The sequence below is a fragment of the Lithobates pipiens genome, unplaced genomic scaffold (genome assembly GCF_037356315.1).
Source record: "Lithobates pipiens isolate NorthernLeopardFrog02 unplaced genomic scaffold, aLitPip1_a1.2 Scaffold_23, whole genome shotgun sequence".
In the NCBI taxonomy this organism is placed as follows: Eukaryota; Metazoa; Chordata; class Amphibia; order Anura; family Ranidae; genus Lithobates; species Lithobates pipiens.
The window spans coordinates 192,347,214-192,360,539 of NW_027507785.1; the positions used below are offsets into that span (position 1 = coordinate 192,347,214).

At 45.1% G+C, this 13,326-nt stretch overlaps 1 protein-coding gene across 1 annotated transcript in view; it reads left to right on the top strand.

Annotated features, from left to right (window-relative positions):
• LOC143928080 (complement factor H-like) overlaps positions 1–13,326 on the top strand; it is a 250,907-nt gene that overhangs the window by 159,243 nt on the left and 78,338 nt on the right. Inside the window, exons 7-8 of the mRNA XM_077452695.1 lie at positions 1,730–1,915; positions 10,389–10,574. Of these exons, the coding sequence (XP_077308821.1) occupies positions 1,730–1,915; positions 10,389–10,574 (372 nt within the window). The remainder of the gene's footprint in view (positions 1–1,729; positions 1,916–10,388; positions 10,575–13,326) is intronic.

Consider the following 13,326-nt stretch of genomic DNA (forward strand, 5'->3'; position numbering starts at 1 on the left):
CAATCACAAAATTGTGATTCACACCTCAGTTGGAAGAACATTTTACTGACCAGACCTCTTTGAAATTTAATCCAATGCCCTTGTAGGTGATCATTTGCATTGCTATTATAGTGCTGATGTTATAAAATGAGTGTATTGTATGCACTGTGACCATAGAGTTCCCTAAGCAGTCCCCTGTATTCATAATGTCAGACAAGCTTATGGGGAGAGACAGAGGTTCTGCATGTGCAGCTGGTATAAGTGAGCAGAATATGCATCTACAAATTAAAAGAATGCACCTAAACCACATGATTCACTCTTTTAAATTAATATTTTTAGGCACCTAGCTGTCTGAACAAAGTGATACACTGGGGGTTATTTACTAAAGGCAACTCCACTTTGCACTGCAAGTGCACTTGGAAGTAGTCACTGTAAATCCAAGGGGGACATTCGAGAAAAATAAAAAACAGCATTTTAGCTTGCACATGATTGGATGATAAAATCAGCAGAGCTTCCACTCATTTCAGATATACAGATTTAGAGCGACTGCACTTCCAAGTGCACGTTCAGTGCAAAGTGGATTTGCCTTTCGTAAATAACCCACACTGTGTTGGTCAGTTTATGGAGAACAATCATTATAAAATGCTGATGGTACCATAGGTTTCTTCTAGTTGCTGCTTTATATGTCAGTTGCTTACGTACACATGAACTTCAGTATAGTGCAGTCATGAATGCAAGAGTCCCATGCTATAAAACAAAAAAAACAATACGAAAAAAAAAATGACATCAATAGAAGTTCTTTACTTAAAGTGGTGTCCTGCTCCTTCAAAAATGAAAAGTCAGCAGCTACACATACTGGAGCTGCTGACTTTTAAGATTAGGATACTTACCTGTCCTGGAGTCCAGCGATGTCGGCACCACAGCCGATTTTTACATCGGCTGTCGGGTGCTGCAGCTGCCATTGCGGGTAAGGGAAGCCGGCAGTGTAGACTTGCAGCTTCACGACCAAGTCCCTACTGCCCAGGTGTGAAGTGCGTTGTACTCTCTCACTGGCCTGGCAGAAGGGGAGAGAGGAGGGAGGAGGAGGTGGACCGAGCTGCTGATGTACTTCGCTGTGGCCCAGTCTCCTGGAAGTGGGGACAGGGAACTTGTTAAAAAAAGGTACTCGCTCCCCTCCCGGGGAGATAAGCGTAAGTTCCACTTTTGGGTGGAACTCCACTTTAAGCTTAAAGTGGTTGTAAACCCTTACAAACCACTTTGACCTACAGGTAAGCCTAGATTAAGGCTTACCTGTAGGTCCAAGAAATATCTCCTAAACCTATACAGTTTAGGAGATATTTGCCTGAAGACAGGCACCGCTGTTTACGGCGCATGCGCCGTAGACAGCGGCGCGCAGGCGCACTGAGCGCGGCATTTCCAACAATGGAGCTGCCGCGCGTGTCGGCTCCCGTGCGCATGCGCAGGAGTGACGTCATCGCGGCTCCGCCGAATGACAGCGGCGGAGCTGCGAGACCCCACCGAAAAGATGGATGCGCCGGACTACAGGGGACATCGGTGACATCGCTGGCTCCGGTGTCAGGTAGGTGACACATAATGGGCTACTATGCGATGTATAGTAGTCCATTATGCTTTGCCTTTGCAGGGAATGAAAGAGGAAGTAAACCCATCAGGGTTTACTTCCTCTTTAACTTGTTTTCAAAGTGTGTAGATGTTTTGCAATTATACTCACATCTTTCCTTTTTTTTTACAGCCAAACTATGTCCCCCAGTTGTGGATAACAGTGTAAGAGTTTTGTCCACCGTGTATGACAAAGAATATACAGCAGGTCATGTAATAAACCTAGAGTGCAAAAATCCAAATAATAAACTTAATGGGCCATCTCAGATTCACTGTACATCCAATGGAACTTGGAATATAGATCCACCAACATGCAAAGGTGCGTAAGAAAAGCTGTAATTGTTTCTGATTCAGTTATTTACAAATAAAAATCATAAGAGCCGGTTCACACAGGGGCGACCTAAGATCCGACTTCAAGTCGCCCCAAGTCACACGGTTGAGAAAATCAATGGAAGTGAATGGAGCCGTCTTAATGTACACTACTGAAGTCGCTCTGACTTCAGAAAAGGTCCCTGTATGACTTCAATCCAACTTCTAGGTGGCTTGTACCCAATGATTTCAATGGAAGTAGCCTCCAAATCAGATCCCCTGTCTTAACTGAAGAAACTTTCCAGGAAGTAAAAATAGTTTTCTAGGCAAACCCCTCCCTCCCACAGAGCTGATTATTATGTGATTGGCCACTGGCAAAGTCCCTTGTCCTGGAGGCAACTTCAAGTTGCCTTGTAAGTTGCCTCAAGTCGCGCTGTGATTCATACTCAAGTCATGTCCAAGTTGCCTCCCAAAGTCGCGCTGGAAGTCGTGTTGCCCCTGTGTGAGCCAGCTCTTCGTTTGCACAGTGGAAAACATGACAGAATACTTTCATAAGTGGCCTTTTTGAGGTGTACAGCATTACAGATCAGTGTTAGTTTTTTTTCAAGAGTTGATGCATTGGCCTTCTTGAAGTGTATGTAAATGCATTATTTTATTTGTTTTTGGATAGTGAAGAAGGGGGAGGGGGGGGGGGGAGGGGAGAAAACCTTCTCCACTGGGGAGATCTGCCTTATCTTTTAAGATAAGGGCTGTCGCCGGAGAAAAAGGCAAGTGTTCTGGTGACATATATCTAAGATGACAAGTACTCTCACCTTTGGGAGATTTCCTCCCAGTTCCTCTTGCTAAAGTGGTAAAAAGATGGGAGACTTCAATAGGGCAATTCAATTTTGACTTTCTTGGCTACAAGCAAAAGAAGACCTTCATGTTTCTGGCCTCCAGTTTTCATACAGAACCCACAAGTCTAAACTCCACATATAGGCCCCTTTCACACGGGACAGATCAGTAATGATCCGCCCCGTGATGATCCGCTTGCTCAGCGGGGATCGCTCTGTTGTCCCCGCTGAGCCGGCAGATAACAGGGCGGTCCCTGCAGCTCTCCTCTATGGGGGATCGATGAACACGGACCGTCTGTCCGTGTTCATCCGATCTCCTCTGCAGACGGATAGAAAAATAGAATTTTCCTCCGTCTGCAGAATCGAACAATAGCGGAGGCGGACGATAGCGGGTGTCTGTGGATATTCATCCGCAGACACCCGCTATCCTATAGGGATGCATGTATGTCCGTATTTCATCCACAAAAACGGATGGATGAAATACGGACATAACGTCCGCATGTGTGAAAGGGGCCATATAGTTCAAAGTTTTAATCCGAGTGTCTTCCCTGTATTACCTGCCCTTGCACAGTATTGAATAACAAAATGAATCAACACAATATACAAGTAATGAGTTGCCAAAAACTGCATATCACTGTTCCTTATTATAAAATGCAGTGAAGTAGGGGTCACATATCCTACGTGTCACTTGAGAGGTATACCTAATTTTTTTTTTGTATAATGAATGTGTTACATTGTAAAAATGCCCCTTCCCCCACCATGTTGTAGAGATGAGAGGGAAAGAAGTGGTCTTTAATACAGTACAGTGTGTGAGTGTTTTCACCCAAGGACACGGTGGGGGTCATTTACTATAGAGCAGATAAATGATCCTGCAGTCCCAGAAAATAGCACCCAATTAAGGCCAATTAATACTTCAACTCTCAAACTGGGCGCTAATGCAAATAGAAGGCAGCGCTATTGCTGGCAAACATGCCTGTCAGATCGCATATGCGGGAATTGTGGAAGTCAATGGGGCTCGAACCTGCAAAATCCAAAGTTCTCACTGAAGGCTTATATGCAAGTTCTTTGCCATAAAAAGTGTATGGGGACCTGGGTCCTGCCCCAGGTGACATGTATCAATTGGAAAAAATGTTTTTAAAATGTCAGTTTTTTTAGCAGCAGTGATTTTAATAATGCTTGAAGTGGAGTTACACCCAAAAGTGGAACTTCCGCTTTAAGTACTCCTCACCCCCTGATATGCCACAATCGGCATGTCATTTTTTTGGGGGGGAGGGTTGAGTACCTGGTTTGGAGTGGGACTTCCTGTCCCATTTCTTCCTTCCTCTTTCTGGCCGCCTAGGCGGCTCCTCCTCTCCCCTAGGTAGCCCCTCCCACCCGTCAATGTTCTTGGACACATCATAGGTCCCAGAACATTGCCTGGCCGTTGACGTGAAGGGGGACTGAGGACAATTCTGTGAAGGGGGAATGTTGGGGAGGGGGTATGATGTGAAGGGGGACTGAGAACAGTGCTGTGGATGTGGGGGCGTTGAAGTGAAGGGGGACTAATAACATTGCTGTGAAGGAGAAATGTGATTTAAAGAGGAGCTGATGACAATGATGTGAAGGGGTGACTGATGTAAGGGAGGGGGAATTGTGATGCAAAGAAAGAGATCTTGGTGTGTAGGGGGGGCTTTCATGTGAAGGGAGGACTGTGGATGCTGATGTAAAGGGGAGACTGTAATGCAAAGGGGGCTGTGATGTGCAGGGAGACTGAGGACACTGATGTAAGAAGATGTGAAGGATCTGACCAATCACAAAATTGTGATTCACACCTCAGTGGGAAGAACATTTTACTGACTAGACATGTGCAGAGTAAAATATTTTGTTTCGGAATTTCGTTTTCGTCCGAAAACTTAATTTATTTAGTTACTCCCGAAATTCGTTTTTATTTATTTCGTTTTTCGTTCAAAAATTGCATTCGTCCGAAAATCCACATGAATTACGATCGAATCTGTCTTTGAAGGCTTATGGTGTCTGTCGAATGTATAAAGAAGATTCGACGGAGCTAGTATATAGCATACTTTAGAACCCTATTAAAGTCTATGGGACTCCAACGTTCAAAATCTAAAGTGCTAATTTTAAAGGCTAATTTGCAAGTTACTGTCCTAAAAAGTGTTTGGGGACCCGGGTCCTGCCCCAGGGGACATGTATCAATGCAAAAAAAAGTTTTAAAAACGGCCGTTTTTTCGGGAGCAGTTATTTTAATAATGATTAAAGTGAAACAATAAAAGTGTAATATTCCTTCAAACTTCGTAGGGGGGGGGGGGTTGTCTATAGTATGCCTGTGAAGGGGCGCATGTTTCTGGTGCTTAGAACTGTCCCTGCACAAAGTGTCATTTATGCAGGAAAAAAAGTCCTTTAAAATCACTCGCAGCTATTATGAATTGTCGGCTCCGTAATACAGAGAACACTCATTGAAAGTGATTGATAAAAAAATAAATAAATAAATTTTAAAAAAAAGCGTGGGGGTCCCCCAAATTCAATTACCAGGCCCTTCAGGTCTGGTATGGATATTAAGGGGAACCCTGCCTCAAATTTAAGAAAAAATTTGACGTGGGGTTCCCCCTAAATATCCATAACCAGACCCTTCAGGTCTGGTATGGATATTAAGGGGAACCCCGCGTCAAATTAAAAAAAAATTGACGTGTGGTTCCCCCCAAAAATCCATACCAGACCCTTTATCCGAGCACGCAACCTGGAAGGCCACAGGAAAAGAGGGGGGGACGAGAGAGCGGCCCCCCCTCCCTCCTGAACCGTACCAGGCCACATGCCCTCAACATTGGGAGAATGCTTTGGGGGTCTGTGACCCCTCAAAGCACCTTGTCCCCATGTTGATGAGGACAAGGGCCTCATCCTCACAACCCTGGCCGTTGGTTGTGAGGGTCTGCGGGTGGGGGGCTTATCAGAATCTGGAAGCCCCCTTTAACAAGGGGACCCCCAGATCCCGGCCCCCCCCTGTTTGAAATGGTAAGGGGGTACAAAAGTACCCCTACCATTTCACAAAGAAAGTGTAAAAAATGGTTAAATAAAACAAACACACTTTTGAAAAATTCCTTTATTAAAAATAAAAAAATAAAAAAAAGATTCCAGCGGCGGTAATCCACTCTTGCTATCCAGCGACGGACGGTCATCTCTCCAGCGATGTCTCATCTCATCCAGCGCAGCGCATCCCTCCTTCTTCTGTCTCCGTGGAGGAGACACTGCAAGGATTCCGGCGCCTGACGTTTCTTATATACGGAGGGCGGGGCCTCCCGTCACCTGACCCCACCCCCCTCTGACGCAAGGGGAAACCCGGGGTTCCCTGTGACGTATGGGTGACCCCGCACCCCTCTGATGTAACACAGGCAGGTTTCCGTTACATCAGAGGGGGCGGGGTCACCCATATGTCACGGGGAACCCCGGGTTTCCCCTTGCGTCAGAGGAGGGCGGGGTCAGGTGACGGGAGGCCCCGCCCTCCGTATATAAGAAACGTCAGGCGCCGGAATCCTTGCAGTGTCTCCTACACGGAGACAGAAGAAGGAGGGATGCGCTGCGCTGGATAAGATGAGACATCGCTGGAGAGATGACCGTCCGTCACTGGATAGCATGAGTGGATAACCGCCGCTGGAATCTTTTTTTTATTTTTTTATTTTTAATAAAGGAATTTTTCAAAAGTGTGTTTGTTTTATTTAACCATTTTTTACACTTTCTTTGTGAAATGGTAGGGGTACATTTGTACCCCCTTACCATTTCAAACAGGGGGGGGGGCCGGGATCTGGAGGTCCCCTTGTTAAAGGGGGCTTCCAGATTCTGATAAGCCCCCCGCCCGCAGACCTCCACAACCACTGGCCAGGGTTGTGGGGATGAGGCCCTTGTCCTCATAAACATGGGGACAAGGTGCTTTGAGGGGTCACAGACCCCCAAAGCATCCTCCCAATGTTGAGGGCATGTGGCCTGGTACGGTTCAGGAGGGAGGGGGGGCCGCTCTCTCGTCCCCCCCTCTTTTCCTGCGGCCTGCCAGGTTGCGTGCTCGGATAAAGGGTCTGGTATGGATTTTTAGGGGGAACCCTACGTCAATTTTTTTTTTAATTTGACGCGGGGTTCCCCTTAATATCCATACCAGACCTGAAGGGTCTGGTTATGGATATTTAGGGGGAACCCCACGTCAAATTTTTTCTTAAATTTGAGGCAGGGTTCCCCTTAATATCCATACCAGACCTGAAGGGCCTGGTAATTGAATTTGGGGGACCCCCACGCTTTTTTTTTTATTTATTTATTTATATTTTTATCAATGACTTTCAATGAGTGTTCTCTGTATTACGGAGCCGACAATTCATAATAGCTGCGAGTGATTTTAAAGGACTTTTTTTCCTGCATAAATGACACTTTGTGCAGGGACAGTTCTAAGCACCAGAAACATGCACCCCTTCACAGGCATACTATAGACAACCCCCCCCCCCCCCCCCCTAGGAGATTTAAAGGAATATTACACTTTTATTGTTTCACTTTAATCATTATTAAAATCACTGCTCCCGAAAAAACGGCCGTTTTTAAAACTTTTTTTTGCATTGATACATGTCCCCTGGGGCAGGACCCGGGTCCCCAAACACTTTTTAGGACAGTAACTTGCAGAATCTTTTCTCTCTGTCAAATCTTTTTTATCTGTCGAATATTTTCTCTATATAATCTTGGACTAATAGAGGTAAGGTTAGGCACATTCGACCACAGGTTCTATAGACACAGATTGTTATCGTCAGAGTCATGTCGAATCTCCTATTCTATATCGAACTGTTGTAACAATGAAAACGAAAATAAAGCATTTATTTATGTCGGATCTTTCGTTTTTTGGACTTTGTGCTTTCGTTATCGTTTGTCAAAACGAAAACGAAAATAGCTGAAATTCGGACGAAAACGCATTCGGACGAAAACGAATGCACATGTCTATTACTGACCAGACCTCTTTGTAATTTAATCCAATGCCCTTGTAGGTGATCATTTGCATTGCTATTATAGTGCTGATGTTATAAAATGAGTGTATTGTATGCACTGTGACCATAGAGTTCCCTAAGCAGTCCCCTGTATTCATAATGTCAGACAAGCTTATGGGGAGAGACAGAGGTTCTGCATGTGCAGCTGGTATAAGTGAGCAGAATATGCATCTACAAATTAAAAGAATGCACCTAAACCATATGATTCACTCTTTTAAATTAATATTTTTAGGCACCTAGCTGTCTGAACAAAGTGATACACTGGGGGTTATTTACTAAAGGCAACTCCACTTTGCACTGCAAGTGCACTTGGAAGTAGTCACTGTAAATCCGAGGGGGACATTCGAGAAAAATAAAAAACAGCATTTTAGCTTGCACATGATTGGATGATAAAATCAGCAGAGCTTCCACTCATTTCAGATATACAGATTTAGAGCGACTGCACTTCCAAGTGCACGTTCAGTGCAAAGTGGATTTGCCTTTCGTAAATAACCCACACTGTGTTGGTCAGTTTATGGAGAACAATCATTATAAAATGCTGATGGTACCATAGGTTTCTTCTAGTTGCTGCTTTATCTGTCAGTTGCTTACGTACACATGAACTTCAGTATAGTGCAGTCATGAATGCAAGAGTCCCAATGATATCAAACAAAAAAAAAAATACGAAAAAAAAAAATGACATCAATAGAAGTTCTTTACTTAAAGTGGTGTCCTGCTCCTTCAAAAATGAAAAGTCAGCAGCTACACATACTGGAGCTGCTGACTTTTAAGATTAGGATACTTACCTGTCCTGGAGTCCAGCGATGTCGGCACCACAGCCGATTTTTACATCGGCTGTCGGGTGCTGCAGCTGCCATTGCGGGTAAGGGAAGCCGGCAGTGTAGACTTGCAGCTTCACAGCCAAGTCCCTACTGCCCATGTGTGAAGCGCGTTGCACTCTCTCACTGGCCTGGCAGAAGGGGAGAGAGGAGGGAGGAGGAGGTGGACCGATCTGCTGACGTACTTCGCTGTGGCCCAGTCTCCTGGAAGTGGGGATAGGGAACTTGTTAAAAAAAGGTACTCGCTCCCCTCCCGGGGAGATAAGCATAAGTTCCACTTTTGGGTGGAACTCCACTTTAAGCTTAAAGTGGTTGTAAACCCTTACAAACCACTTTGACCTACAGGTAAGCCTAGATTAAGGCTTACCTGTAGGTCCAAGAAATATCTCCTAAACCTATACAGTTTAGGAGATATTTGCCTGAAGACAGGCACCGCTGTTTACGGCGCATGCGCCGTAGACAGCGGCGCGCAGGCGCACTGAGCGCAGTATTTCCAACAATGGAGCTGCCGCGCGTGTCGGCTCCCGTGCGCATGCGTAGGAGTGACATCATCGCGGCTCCGCCGAATGACAGCTGCGGAGCTGCGAGACCCCACCGAAAAGATGGATGCGCCGGACTACAGGGGACATCGGTGACATCGCTGGCTCCGGTGTCAGGTAGGTGACACATAATGGGCTACTATGCGATGTATAGTAGTCCATTATGCTTTGCCTTTGCAGGGAATGAAAGAGGAAGTAAACCCATCAGGGTTTACTTCCTCTTTAACCACTTGCCGACCAGCGCACGACGATGTACGTCGACAGAATGGCACGGGCAGGCAAATGGGCGTACATGTACGTCCCTTTAAATTTGCCGCCCTGCCATCGGGAGCGCGCCGCACTGGTCGGGACCTCCGTGAGTCCGGTCGCGGGACCCGCGGACTCGATCGCCGCGGGCATCCCCGCGATCGTCTCACGGAGCGGCCGAATGGAGGAAATGCAAAGTAAATAGCATTTTTCCATTCTGCCTAGCAACTAGTGACGCTGATCTCTGCTCCATGTGATTGGAGCAGAGATCAGTGTTCACTAAATGAAAGCCCAACCCCCCCACAGTTAGTAACACACCCCTAGGAACACTTAACCCCTACACTGCCACCCACTGGTTAACCCCTTCACTGCCAGTGTCATTTACACAGGAATCACTGCATTTATATAGCAGTGATTACTGTATAAATGACAATGGTCCCAAAAATGTGTCAAAAATGTCCGATGGGTCCCCCACAATGTCGCAGTCACAATAAAAATTGCTGATCGCTGCCATTACTAGTAAAAAAAAAAATAATAAAAAATTATTAATAAAAATGCTATAAAACTATCCCTATTTGTAAACGCTATAACTTTTGCGCAAACCAATCAATAATCGCTTATTGCGATTTTTTTGACCAAAAATATGTAGAAGAATACGTATCGGCCTAAACTGAGGGAAAAAAATGTTTTTTTATATATTTTTGGGGGATATTTATTATAACAAAAAGTGAAAAATAATGTGTTTTTTTCAAAATTGTCGCTCTATTTTTGTTTATAGCGCAAAAAATAAAAACCGCAGGGGTGATCAAATACCACCAAAAGAAAGCTCTATTTGTGGGAAAAAAAGGACGCCAATTTTGTTTGGGAGCCACGTTGCACGACCGCGCAATTGTCAGTTAAAGCGACGCAGTGCCGAATCGCAAAAAGTGGTCTGGTCTTTGACCAGCAAATTGGTCCGGTCTGAAAGTGGTTAACTTGTTTTCAAAGTGTGTAGATGTTTTGCAATTATACTCACATCTTTCCTTTTTTTTTTTTTTACAGCCAAACTATGTCCCCCAGTTGTGGATAACAGTGTAAGAGTTTTGTCCACCGTGTATGACAAAGAATATACAGCAGGTCATGTAATAAACCTAGAGTGCAAAAATCCAAATAAGAAACTTAATGGGCCATCTCAGATTCACTGTACATCCAATGGAACTTGGAATATAGATCCACCAACATGCAAAGGTACGTAAGAAAAGCTGTAATTGTTTCTGATTCAGTTATTTACAAATAAAAACCATAAGAGCCGGTTCACACAGGGGCGACCTGAGATCTGACTTCAAGTCGCCCCAAGTCATGCGGTTGAGAAAATCGATGGAAGTGAATGGAGCCGTCTTAATGTACACTACTGAAGTCGTTCTGACTTCAGAAAAGGTCCCTGTATGACTTTAATCCAACTTCTAGGTGGCCTGTACCCAATGATTTCAATGGGAGTAGCCTTCAAATCAGATCCCCTGTCTTAACTGAAGAAACTTTCCAGGAAGTAAAAATAGTTTTCTAGACAAACCCCTCCCTCCCACAGAGCTGATTATTATGTGATTGGCCACTGGCAAAGTCCCTTGTCCTGGAGGCAACTTCAAGTTGCCTTGTAAGTTGCCTCAAGTCGCGCTGTGATTCATACTCAAGTCATGTCCAAGTTGCCTCCCAAAGTCGCGCAGGAAGTCGTGTTGCCCCTGTGTGAGCCGGCTCTTAGTTTGCACAGTGGAAAACATGACAGAATACTTTCATTAGTGGCCATTTTGAGGTGTACAGCATTACAGATCAGTTTTAGTTTTTTTTTCAAGAGTTGATGCATTGGCCTTCTTGAAGTGTATGTAAATGCATTATTTTATTTGTTTTTGGATAGTGAAGAAGGGGGGGGGGGGGGGAGGTGAGAAAACCTTCTCCACTGGGGAGATCTGCCTTATCTTTTAATATAAGGGCTGTCGCCGGAGAAAAAGGCAAGTGTTCTGGTGACATATATCTAAGATGACAAGTACTCTCACCTTTGGGAGATTTCCTCCCAGTTCCTCTTGCTAAAGTGGTAAAAGGATGGGAGATTCAATAGGGCAATTCAATTTTGACTTTCTTGGCTACAAGCAAAAAAAGACCTTCATGTTTCTGGCCTCCAGTTTTCATACAGAACCCACAAGTCTAAACTCCACATATAGGCCCCTTTCACACGGGACGGATCAGTAATGATCCGCCCCGTGATGATCCGCTTGCTCAGCGGGGATCACTCTGTTGTCCCCGTTGAGCCAGCGGATAACAGGGCGGTCCCTGCAGCTCTCCGCTCTCCTCTATGGGGGATCGATGAACACGGACCGTCTGTCCGTGGTCATCCGATCCGCTCTGCAAACAGATAGAAAAAAAGGATTTTCCTCCATCTGCAGAATCAAACAATCTCAAACTGGGCGCTAATGCAAATAGAAGGCAGCGCTATTGCTGGCAAACATGCCTGTCAGATCGCATATGTGGGAATCATGGAAGTCAATGGGGCTCGAACCTGCAAAATCCAAAGTTCTCACTGAAGGCTTACAGTGGTGTGAAAAAGTGTTTGCCCCCTTCCTCATTTCCTGTTCCTTTGCATGTTTGTCACACTTAAGTGTTTCGGAACATCAAACCAATTTAAACAATAGTCAAGGACAACACAAGTAAACACAAAATGCAATTTGTAAATGAAGGTGTTTATTATTAAAGGTGAAAAAAAATCCAAACCATCATGGCCCTGTGTGAAAAAGTGATTGCCCCCTAAACCTAATAACTGGTTGGGCCACCCTTAGCAGCAGCAACTGCAACCAAGCGTTTGCGATAACGTGAAATGAGGCTTTTACAGCGTCCTGGAGGAATTTTGTCCCACTCATCTTTGCAGAATTGTCCTAATTCAGTTACATTAGAGGGTTTTCGAGCATGAACGGCCTTTTTAAGGTCATACCACAACATCTCAATAGGATTCAGGTCAGGACTTTGGCTAGGCCACTCCAAAGTCTTCATTTTGTTTTTCTTCAGCCATTCGGTGGTGGACTTGCTGGTGTGTTTAGGATCATTGTCCTGCTGCAGAACCCAAGTTTGTTTCAGCTTGAGTACACGAACAGATGGTCGGACATTCTCCTTCAGGATCTCTTGGTAGACAGCAGAATTCATAGTTCCTTTTATCACGGCAAGTCTTCCAGGTCCTGAAGCAGCAAAACAGCCCCAGACCATCACACTACCACCACCATATTTTACTGTTGGTATAATGTTCTTTTTATGAAATGCAGTGTTCCTTCTACGCCAGATATACTTGGACACACACCTTCCAAAGAGTTCCACTTTTGTCTCATCGGTCCACAGAATGTTGTCCCAAAAGTCTTGGGGATCATCAAGATGTGTTGTGGAGAAATTGAGACGAGCTTTGATGTTCTTTTTGCTCAGCAGTGGTTTTCTCCTTGGAACTCTGCCATGCAGGCCATTTTTGCCCAGTCTTTTCCTGATGGTGGAGGCATGAACGCTGACCTTAACTGAGGCAAGTGAGGCCTGCAGTTCCTTGGACGTTGTTGTGGGGTCTTTTGTGACCTCTTGGATGAGTCGTCGCTGCACTCTTGGGGTAATTTTGGGCGGCCGGCCACTCCTGGGAAGGTTCACCACTGTTCCATGTCTTCGCCATTTGTGGATAATGGCTCTCACTGTGGTTTGCTGGATTCCCAAAGCTTTGGAAATGGCTTTATAACCCTTTCCAGACTGATAGATCTCAATTACTTTCTTTCTCAATTGTTCCTGAATTTCTTTGGGTCTCGGCATGATGTGTAGCTTTTAAGGATCTTCTGGTGGACCTTACTGTGTCAAGCAGCTCCTATTTAAGTGATGCCTTGATTGTGAACAGGTGTGGCAATAATCAGGCCTGGGTGTGGCTAGAGAAATTGAACTCAGGTGTGGACAACCACAGTTATAGTATGTTTTAACAAGGGGGGCAATCACT